Source organism: Dromaius novaehollandiae, chromosome 3 (genome assembly GCF_036370855.1).
Source record: "Dromaius novaehollandiae isolate bDroNov1 chromosome 3, bDroNov1.hap1, whole genome shotgun sequence".
In the NCBI taxonomy this organism is placed as follows: Eukaryota; Metazoa; Chordata; class Aves; order Casuariiformes; family Dromaiidae; genus Dromaius; species Dromaius novaehollandiae.
In genome coordinates, this window is record NC_088100.1 from 98,778,207 (window position 1) to 98,789,387 (window position 11,181).

At 58.7% G+C, this 11,181-nt stretch overlaps 1 protein-coding gene across 1 annotated transcript; it reads left to right on the plus strand.

Moving 5' to 3' along the window:
* Positions 1 to 3,311: 3,311 nt before the first annotated feature.
* SIX2 (SIX homeobox 2) lies at positions 3,312 to 8,208 on the plus strand. The gene is made up of 2 exons (XM_064509570.1): positions 3,312 to 4,513; positions 7,036 to 8,208. The coding sequence occupies exons 1-2, from the start codon at positions 3,954 to 3,956 to the stop codon at positions 7,337 to 7,339; spliced, it is 864 nt and encodes a 287-aa protein (XP_064365640.1). The 5' UTR covers positions 3,312 to 3,953; the 3' UTR covers positions 7,340 to 8,208.
* The last annotated feature ends 2,973 nt before the right edge of the window (positions 8,209 to 11,181 follow it).

Below are 11,181 nucleotides of genomic sequence, written 5' to 3' on the forward strand. Positions count from 1 at the left end.
CTACTTCTCTCTGTGCTTCCGAGCTAAGGGTGGGTATTAAGACTGTGTGTGTGCCTTTAGTTTTTTGGAAGTTTGCGAAGTGACATCAATAGCAATCCCTCTGCCTCCTGCCTCTCCCGCACAGGGCATGTCCCAAGCGTCGGGAGTGGCGTTTGCGTCTGTGTAAAAACTGCAGAAAAACGCAATGCAGAAAGTCCTTAATAGAAATACTGCAGGCCTCCAGCCTTGTGTACGGATTGCTGTCTAGAAGGCGATGGTCGAGGCAGGGCTGAGAGGGAGATTTTCAGATAGATGCAGCGTTATCCTGGCACTTATTTATGGACGCAAATTAGTTACCTGCAATAAAGGCTCTTAGGAAGCGACACGACCGGGCGCCCCCCACCCCTCTCTTCCCTCAGACAATCTTTGCCCTGGTTAATGAAAGGAGCATTACGAGAAAAACCTTTTATTTCACCCGTGCTTCACAGCGTCGGCACATGCGCTCGGCGAGGGCTGCGCGAGGCTGAGGTGCGCTGAGCGAGCGCGGGCTCAGCCGCCCCCGCGGCGGGGCGCGGACGGGGCCGGGCGAGCACCGACGCGGCCAGACGAAATCCTCACCCACAGCTGCACGGAGGCACCGGCAGCGGCCAGGTAAAAAAAAAATCCCGTCGGTTTGGGGCAAACGTTATCCGGCGACCGTGCCTCTTACCGTGAAATACAACTGCGGTGAACGAGCTCTTTCAAAAGTGCCTAAAGAGCTCCTCGCCCGATCATTTGATTCCCTCGCAACTCGCTACAACTGGACTCGCCCCGTGCCGTGGCTTTCCAGATAGCATTGGCTATCTCTTTTAGCACGCATAGGAAAATTTTTCCCCGAAAGCTAAACGCTGTTATACAGAATTTGGATCCAGATGTCACTAATTTGCAGTTGCGCTTGGAAGCAAGCTGATATACGGTACTCAACAACAGGCTTGCCCTGCGTTTTCCTAGCGAGCTGGGAAGGGAACTGGCATTACAGGCAAACTGCAGCCTGGCTAACGCCGCTCAAAGCGAAAGCGCCTGCGGAGGGTTTCGCGTTTAGCTTCTGTACTCACATTTTAGGGCGCTAAAGAAGAGACTTTCTCGGATCTAGTAAGTCCGTGCAACAGGTTTTGACATATCCTTTCTGGTTAGGCTGAACATCTGCTCCGATTCAGATTCAACTGCTGCGGCTACGAGATTTAAGGAGAGGAAGCGAAGTCAGGTATATCGCTAATAAACGTACAGCGACAGAGAGTGGAGCAGGGAGGCGGGGAGGGGGGCTGAGACCTCACCAGCTCTTTTGTCTTTTGCGCTCTCCCAGCACGGGGGGAGCGGAGCGGGGCTGTGTTTTCCCCTGCAAGACGCCCGCGGTGTGTGCGGAGGGTCGGGTGCGAGCGCGGCTTGTGCCTCCCTCGCCGTCTCTGTTCCGGGCAACATGTGGAGCGGCTCGGTACTCCCATCCCGTCCGAGTCTGCTACAGCTACAGTTGCAAACCGCCCATGCGCTTAGGTTGACTAGGAAGCGTTGAGATTGGGATGCTTTCGTTTAAAAAACACAGTTTGAATCCCGCAGAAATCGGCCAGCATCGAGACGCTAAGTGGCCGAGTGCTCATTTTGTAAAAGGAGGGAGGAAAAGCTACGAAAATGGGCTTAAAAACTCGTCATCAACATTCCCGAATTTGTTTTAAACGAATTTGAGCTGTCTCTCCATTGCCCTGCGAAGGAAGCCTCTGTTTTGCCTTCCCGGGCGAGCCAAGGCGGGAGCCGCCCGCTTCCCATCGCTCCTTTACTACAGCACTCAGGGACAGCTCGGACAGGTAGGGGGAATCGGAGCCGCCGAAGCGGAATCCGCCCGGGAATATCCGGAGAGATGCGGTAGATAGGCATCGGCGTCCGGACACGCTCAGAGCTGGACGCGGGCTGCTCCGCTTCCTCCCACCCTCCTCCTCCTCCTCCCTCTGCCCCGACACTTCGCCCCGCCGCCGGCGGCCCGGCCCGGGGCGCCGAGGTCCGGCTGCGGGGGGCGGCGGCGCGGTGCCCCGCGGCGCCCCTGCCGCGCAGGGGACGCTCTCAGTAAAGGACCGTGCCGGGACCCCGCAGCTGCAGGGACCTCCCGCGTCAGCCCTGCAAACGGCGTGGAAAGGACTCGGGGGACTCCCAGGGAAAAAAAAATTTAAAAAGAGCTTTAAAGGCCGTGAAACTGCCCTGAGTTTGGGGCCGGGAGACGCGTGCCGTGATGAGGAGCATCCGAGGGAGCCCCCAACCCGCCTCTCGCTTGGGCGAGATGCTCCCGAGTTACCAGCCCCTGCGCATCGTGTGCGCCCCTTTCAGAGGGGACCTCAGATATCCACTCGCCCCTTACTCAGCTGTTCGTATCACCCGTTCACGCTGCCCCGACGGACATCCGTGTCCCAGCCTGCACGGTCTCTCCCCTTTGCCTTTCACTTTGTGCAGACCGAGAGGGACAGGGAAGGATACGGGTCCCCGTCCCGCGGAGCCAGTGAACTAAAAATGTGGTGTGCAACAGGCGCACGGGGTGATGAGTGTCCGCTTGCTCCCGCGGAGTGTCCGCGGCTTTCACATGCCTCGCACCGCGGCGCGCCCGAGCCGAAGCCGCTGCCCGGCTTTCGGCCGTCGGCAACGCGACGGCAGTGCCGGGCGGAGCGCGGGGGGGCGCAGCGGCGATCACCCCCCGGCCCCCAAGGCTCACGCCTCCTGCCAGCCCCAGCCCGCCGGGCAGGTACGAGCAGCGTGTAATGAGATCCCGGGTCACAAACAAGGTCCCTATTGTACGCGAGGCCCCTTCCCATAAAACCCTCCGCGAGTTTTTACTGGGAGTGCTTGGGGGGGGGGGGGGGGCTTAAAGAAGCGCCTTGAGGAGGAAACTTTCCGCGAGGGCCCGGGTTTCCTGCCCGCTCCAGCCGTGGGTGCGGGGCGGCGGGGCCCGGCCGGGGCGGCGGGGCCCGGCCGGGGCGGCGGCGGCGCCCCGCGGCGGGCGGCGCGGGCCGGGCCGGGCGCGGAGCCGCCCCGCGTCCCGCGGGGGTCCGCGTCGTCAATCACGGTGGAAATTTCTGCCTCGCTCGCTAATGCCTCAGCTCGCGGGGACGCCTCGGAGTGGATCTGAGCAATCTGTCAACCCAGCCGGGGAGCCACCTCAAAACAGATCGGGTTACCCCTGATTGACAGCGTCACCATGGCAAATAATTTGACTAAAACTATTGTCTTCTCCTGGCAGTCCCCGGGTCAGATAACCGGACCAATCACAGCGCGGATAATCACTTTTCATGCCAGCTTAGAATAATATTATTAAAAAAAAAAAAGGAGAGAGAGAGAAAGAAAGGGGGGAAAAACTCAGAGAGGGAGAGGAGAGCGGGAGCAGGACTTTACCACTATATTATGTTGGATCTTTCGGCGGAGGGGGGTGGGGGGGAAGCAGGGAGATCCCAAACCGGCGGCCGAGGGGGGTGGGGGTGGGAGAGCCGCGGCCGCTGCGAGCGCTGCAGATAGGAGACAAAAGAGGCACAAAGTTACTCTCGCAACTCGGACTTACAAAAAGGAGGCGGACGGGGGGAAAAAAAACTTTCCACGCTCCGGCTTTCGATCCTTTTTTTTTCTCCGCTCTTTCGTTTCGGGTTTTTGTTCTTTTCCCTGGGCTTTTCCTTTTTTCCCTCGCCCCCGGCTACGCCACCCGCGGCCGCTGCCCGGCCGGGCGCCGCCGATGGCCGCGGCCCCCCGCGCCCGGCCGTGACGCTCGCTCGCCGCGGGCCGGGGCCGCAGGGCGCCGCCGCTGCCGCCGCCCCAGGGCCGGAGCCGGGGCCGGGGCCGGGGCCGGGGCCGGGGCCGGGGCCGGCCCCACATGCCGGGCGCTGCCCGCCGCCCCGCGCCGCTCCCCTCTATGCGGCCGCCCGCGGCGCCGCAGCGGCTCTAGGGTGCGCGGCGGAGCAGGGCTCACCATGTCGATGCTCCCGACTTTTGGCTTCACCCAAGAGCAAGTGGCCTGCGTCTGCGAGGTGCTCCAGCAAGGCGGCAATATCGAGCGGCTGGGGCGGTTCCTCTGGTCCCTCCCTGCGTGCGAGCACCTCCACAAAAACGAGAGCGTCCTCAAGGCCAAGGCCGTGGTGGCTTTCCACCGGGGCAACTTCCGCGAGCTCTACAAGATCCTGGAGAGCCACCAGTTCTCGGCGCACAACCACCCCAAGCTGCAGCAGCTCTGGCTCAAGGCGCACTACATCGAGGCGGAGAAGCTGCGGGGGCGACCCCTAGGGGCGGTGGGCAAGTACCGGGTGCGCCGCAAGTTCCCGCTGCCCCGCTCCATCTGGGACGGCGAGGAGACCAGCTACTGCTTCAAGGAGAAGAGCCGCAGCGTCCTCCGCGAGTGGTACGCGCACAACCCCTACCCGTCCCCCCGCGAGAAGCGCGAGCTGGCCGAGGCCACCGGCCTCACCACCACCCAGGTCAGCAACTGGTTCAAGAACCGCCGCCAGCGGGACCGAGCCGCCGAGGCCAAGGAAAGGTACGGCTGAGCGCCCCGCGGCTGCCCCGCCGCCTCTCACCGCGGCCGCGGCTCTGCTCAGGCCGGGGCTGCCCCCCCTCGCCGGGAAGCGCAGATCCCCGCCGGCACCGGGTGGCCGCCCCGGGGAGCTCGGGGGGCCGCGGGGCTGCGCGTCCCGGGGATGCTGCCGGCCTGGGCCGCGGGGAGGGAAAAGGAGAAGGGCCGGCTCCGCGGAGAGCCGGTGAGAAATAACGGGGGAGAAATCCCCGGGAAAGACGGCCGGGTCGTTTCCCCTCCGCCGGGCTATTGCCTCGGAGACGGCGGCCGCGGGGGCAGCTCCTTTCGCCGGGGCGCCCGTCGCGGCCGAGCGTGGTGACCGCCAAGACCCGCCGCCGGGGCTGCCCCAGGCAGCGCGGCGCCGTCCGGGCCGCCGCCGAGCCGCAGCCGGGGAGGTCGGCGGGGCCGGCGGCAGCCCGCGGCACGGCCCGGGGCCCGGTGCCCGGTGCCCAGGCGCAGGGCGAGGGCCGGGGCTCCGTGGGGCCGGCGCGGCCCGCACACGTCGGGGCGCGTCCTTGCAGTCTGCCCCGTGCCGAAGGGGAATGGCAGGGGGCTGAGCGGGGACAAATTGGTCCGGACGCTGCAAATAGCGGCTAGTAAAACTGCTTTTAACCTCTGCTCCCGGCGTGAAGCGGGAGACCTCGGCAAGGATGGGACGGGCAATCTTTTGCCTTGCGCATTAAAATGCAGTTGGTATCCAGCGCCCAGCGAGGTGCTCGTGAATGCACATTAAGATACGTATATTCTTATACCAAGCGTGCTTCCGAGGCTGTGTTTTCCTCGTTAAATTGAGTGAAGGGACCATTAATTGCTGGGCAGAGGTTAATGCCTACATACTCGGCTAGTCGGGAGGACTTATCCGTCAGCAGTCCCTGTGCCTTAAGAAGACTGCTCGAAGAAGTGGAAAAGGCGTACTCCAAATCCATAGTGTCTACTCGCTGAATTACCCCGTCCATGCGGATTGAATCGTATGGCCTGCGTGGCTAATTAGCAGGTCGGAGATCTCCGCAGACCCGTGCCTCGGCGGCGACTCCTTCTCTCCTTCCTGCCGAGCGTGTTTCGGGAGCGGGGAGCACCGCGGCCGAGTGCGGGCTCTGCGCAGATTTGCGCCACACATTTCCCGAAACAGTGCTTGCGCTTTAATTTTCTTTCAAATCCCCGTAAGTGTTGGTTTTACGAGATGTTAGAGATCCTTTTTATTGCTGATAGCAGGGACTCACCTTCAAATATCCAAAGGAAATGAAGGTTACACTTATACCCTTCTTTTTTTTCCCGAGGAATGAAATTTTAAAGGTCTCCAGAGACAAATAAGATTTTTGACATTGAAAAAATACACTCAACCTAATATTACACTCCAGGCGTTGGAAAACAGGCTGTTCATGGGATTGCCATTCACGCAAGCAACTTGTTCAAACAGAGCTTTCTTTTCTATTTTTATTTTTCTGGCACTAACTGTCTCCAGCCACATCCCACAGCCCTTATTGAGGAAAAAAATGTCAGCGCAATGGCTTCACTTTTCTCGAGCGAGCTCTGCGGGATCGGGCCCCTCTGCCGGACAGTGTGTTTGAAAGCTTTGCTAGACTTATTGCACAGACTTGAAATACCTCCCGCACGTCAGGCCGGGCTGCGGCTCTAAGAGCTACAAAGGCTGAATTATTCTTGACGGGACGGTCGCCCCCACCCCATTTTTGCCCCTCTCATTTCGAAATAATACCCGAAAGGGCTTGGCAAGGCTCCAGCGATTTCTCGGTATTTACGCGGTGCTGATTTCTGAAACATTGCCCCGCTTTCCGAGCCGCGGCTCCCCACAAGGGCCCGTCGCGGTCGCCGCCCCCACGGCGCCCTGCGCCCCGGCGTCGCCGGGGAGGGACGGAGGGGTAGGAGCCCCTGCGCCGGGCTTTTCCCCGGGGCGCTCAGGAAATAAGCGAGTTAAATCTCTTTGGTCGCCTGCTTTTCCATATTGGGCTATGTTTTGAATTTTAAGCTTCGGGCGAGGGAGGAAAATGTCGGGTTACTTAAGCGAAAGTGAGACTTGCCCGTCCGAGGCGAGGGCCGGGGCTGTGCGGCCCTGCGCGGCCCGCTCCGCCTCGGCCTTCCCAGGAGAAATCGCGGCAGAACTTCTGTTCAGCTCCGGGAGCCGTTTTGGAGTAAAAAAAGTCATTCTTTTTTGTTGTTGTTTTGGTCTTCCTCCCCCTCTTTCCCTCCGTCCCCACGCTCTGCAAATGCTTTGCAATAGATGGACGCAGAAAATGACGTTTTGGCAAAGTGACACTTTCCGCTGGGCTAGTGGGAGACTCTGTTTACAAGCTCGGCGGACCTTAGACCTCTGTGCCAGATGAAGAGGCCTTGGAGGTTTGCGGAGTTTGTAAACCTCCCGTTTCCACGCCGCTCCCCCTCGCCGGGAGCGAGCGCCCCGCCGCCGCCCCCCGCTCCCGCGGAGCGACGGCCGCACGGTGATTTCCCTCCCTCTTTTGTATTTCCTCTAGGGAAAACAACGAGAATTCCAGCTCCAACAGCCACAACCCGCTCTCGGCGTCTATGAACGGGAATAAGACAGTTTTGGGGAGCTCGGAGGACGAGAAGACGCCGTCAGGGACCCCGGATCACCCCTCCTCCAGCCCCGCGCTGCTGCTCGGCACCAACCCCGGCCTGCAGCCCCTGCACGGCCTGGGCCACCCCCCGGGCCCCAGCGCCATCCCCGTGCCCAGCGCCGACCCCATGCACCACCACAGCTTGCAGGACTCCATCCTCAACCCCATGTCATCCAACCTGGTCGATCTGGGCTCCTAAAGGCGCCTGCACGCTCCCTCCCTCGCACCAGCCCTCCCTTCGCTCGCTCTTTCTGTCTCTCTCTCTCTTTTTTCCCCCCGTGATGTCACCAGAGACTTTGTCAGCGCTGGCAGACCCCCGGCGGCCGCGGCGTGCCCTCCGGCAGGCTGTAGTTTGGCGGGTGCCGGGCTCGACCGTGCGCAGCGATGCTGTGACAGAGCCGTAAGGGCTGTTCACAGCCGGTGTCAGGCGGGCGTGGGCTGTGGGCCAGGACCCGCGAGTGTAGCGGCGGGCTCTACCGCGGTTCCGTGCAGCAGCTCTTTCCAGCCTTAACTTCACGCATTTCTCGGTGTTTTTATTCGGTCGGTGTGTGAAGAGGCACACTGTATTTTTTTTCCGGGGTGGGGAGAAAAGGGGAGCGCAAGGCCGCTGTTCACCCGCCTGTTTGGGAGTCAGGCGTCGCTCCCGGTACCCCGTTGTAGCTATGTATCCGTGGCAGGTGTGCGATGTGCGAGTTCAACTAAATACAAAAGTTGTAGTCAAGTTATAGCAGCAACACGCGCTCTAGGCAGACTCTGTAACCTCCTTTAGCTGATGCTACGCAGAGAGACGGCTTCTTCGGCCTCGTCCATGTGGTGCTTTCGCCATTTGCTGGGTGGGAAAGGAAATGATGGCCGGAGCGGAAGGCGACGGCAGCTTCTCCCGCCGGCGTGCAACGCGGGCAGGAGTGGGCTTAAAAAAAATAAGGAATTGCTGCTCGACTTTAGACCTAACCGACAGTATCAACCGCAAATCACTCGACCTTAGTTTTGTTTATTGTTTATATTATGTGAATACATTCTTTGGAAAATATTTCTGCTTTTATTTTATAATAAAATTTAGAAATCTAACTCGGCGTGCGATTGCTTCCCTCGCCTCCGAGGCGCTCTGGGGCCCGACCCGGCCCGGCAGCCGCGCCGGCCGCCGGGGACTCCCCCGCGCCGCCGCGGGGAGGGGGCGCCGCCCCTCACCGCCGCGTCGGGCCGCCGGAGGAGAGGCGAGGCGGGGGGGCAGGAAGCGCGGTGCGGGCCCTCGGGGCGGCCGCCCGCCTGCTCCCCCGGCGTCCAGCGGCGCTTGCCCCCACGGCCGGGCCCGGGCAGCCCCCGGGCTGCGCCGCCGCCGGCGGTGCTCGGCGGTCCCGGCGCTCAGCTGTCCGCGGCCGCGCAGGGGTGCGGGGCTCCGGCCTGCTCCGGGGGCGCGCCGCGGCGGGACTTCCAGCGCCCGCGAGGCTCATACCGGGAACTGGGTTGGGGGCGGGGGGGTTGCTTGTTTTTTTGTGTTTTGGTAAGCACAGGGTGATGGTAGAGACGGGCGCGCTGCTCGCAAGCTTGCTGCTTTAAAAGGTAAGAGCCAAGGCTGATGTCTTTGCAGAGATCGGTCGAGTCGCAAGCCAGGCGAGACAGCGCCCTTTGCTTCCCAGCGATGCCTGCGCCTTCGCTACCAGCTCCTTGCTAGGTCCGAGTGTAGCATGTGGTATGTTTAAAATGTGCCTCAAAGATGGCAACGGTGTGTGTGTGTGCGCGGTTTTTCCGCCCTAAAGAGAATTTCTTCTGAAAAATAAACCGGGAAAACGATATGGCTTCAAGCGAGGAAGAAATATGTATAGATCAGCAAAGATCGTGTCCAGGTTTCAGACGCTGGCTGAAATTTCAATCAGTAGGAGTTTTGTGTGGGCAATGTCCTAATTTGATATAATCTGGAGCTGGATTAGCGCCTGAACGCGTTTGTGGGTGTGCGCTAAAAGCACGCACATTTCTCTGAGGGCCCCATTACCGCGCAGAAAGGGGGGGGTGCATTTCGCGAGGATCGGTCTCGAAAAAGGTGTCCCTTGCCCGTGGTTATGAACTTAGTGATCTCGTTGTGTTGGGGTGCGGTAAGTACACAAAATGTCACTAAGTTACGGAGGAGACACCACTCAGGTAATGCAGTTTATTCTACGGAGGAGACACCACTCAGGTAATGCAGTTTATTCAGCTTTACGTTTCTCCTGGTTCTGCTCTTTGGGGTAACTTCTCGACAGCAGGGAGGATATTTCTGTTGATTCCCCTGTGGGTACGTGTGAGTGTGTGCGTGAGTGCACCAGAGTCTGAACAGCAGATTCTGTAAATTCCGTTGATGGGCACCTAGTAATTTTAACTATGAATTTTAATCCTTTGAAAATAAACATTTCGCAAGTGTAGGAACCACTGCTTCCTAGGACTACAGAAGATTCCTGCTTCCTGTAAAATAACACATGCAGCAGTGCAATTCTACAAATAATGCATTAACAGACTGGTTAATTATATTGTATTTTTAGTGATAGAAATAAGTTTGGGATCAGCGAAGAAAAACAGAATGACTGGGTTAATAAAACACGGCCTCGAAACCGAAATAAAGCCTTAAGGCTTTGCCCGCTGGAGAAAAAAATTAAAAAGATTAGAGAAAGACTAAAGCCAAGATGGAGAACATTTAAAGCGGCAGTATGGAAACAGGATGGGGTTTACGTGGTTAATAAAAGGTCATATTGCACGGAGGAGGCAGAATTCGATCGGGGAAAGTAAATGAGTGGCTGACAGGGTGAGAAAGGCCCTTGCAAATCGAGGGCGATGAAAACTCCTGCAATCTGCGGAGAGGATCGCTTATAAACAGAGAAAGGAAGACAACGCGAGTCACCGGAGTCTCAAAGGGAGCTAGAAACAGAAATTATGCAGTAAAAAAAAAAAAAGAAAGAAAGAAAGAAAGAATAATGGAGGTCAGTCCAGCCTTAAGGACGCACTCAGCTTAAAGCCAAGATGATGGGAGGCGTATAATGCAACCTGAAAACCCGTACATGTTAAGACTCATTTTATCAGACTGTACTTGCCTTAGTAATGATGTTTGGTAAATTGGCCCAAATCCCCCCGATTTTCCACGCACAAAAAACGTTCCCGATAGAGGAGTATGGCGAAAGTGACGTGACTAATCCTTGGTTTTAAACAGATTAGTTGTGATTCAGTAGCATTAGGTTACATGGGACATATCTCATCTCAGCGTTGTTTGTTTGCAGGGCACCCGCGCAGGTTTCGGTGCCGAAGTAACAGGAGGGCTTCGATCCGGCGGGCTGCGTGCGGATACCTGAAAACTCCCCCCGGCTGCTCCAGCACTTGGGGGGGGGGCAAATCCCACAGCTGAGCCCCTCGAGAGCAGCATGGCTTGATGAAAACCTGGCTTTTAAGAGCGAAGGGAATATATTGGGGCGCCCTGACAGAGCTCTCCCTGCGAAGATCCGCTTCCCCGTGGGCCGCGCTGGGGCAGATGTGGGGCTGCTCCGAGGGGTGCCCTCGCCGATGAGCCCCCTGCCGCGGCCCGGCCAGCCCGGGGCTGCCTTACCGCCGGGGCTGCACCTCCCTACAGTGACACTGGCCGCCTCCGTCGCTACGGCCCTCCCCCGGCAATAGTATTTACCTAGGGGCAAAATCGTCCCTCTCCTTCTCTTGTACGTGTGTGTTTATCCACACGTATACACATACATTTATGTGTGTGCATATATATATATACACATACGTATACACATATATGTGTGTGTATGTGTGTGTGTGTGTATATACAAGAATACATATGTGTGTGCGTGATATTTGCCCTCCAACTAAAATCTTATCAAATTACGTAATGAATGCAGCACTTTCGGGCCCCGGAATTATTGCTAGAGCAGTTTCTTCAGACAGCAGGGCACTGAATACTCCCGGCATACCAGAGCAGATTTTTTCTGCCGGGAAACCCTGCCCTTCGCTCCTGACAGTTAGTTTCCCGGGTGCTGTGGCGAGGAGGGCTAGGAGAGGAACTGCGCGTTTGAGCCAGAAAACAGC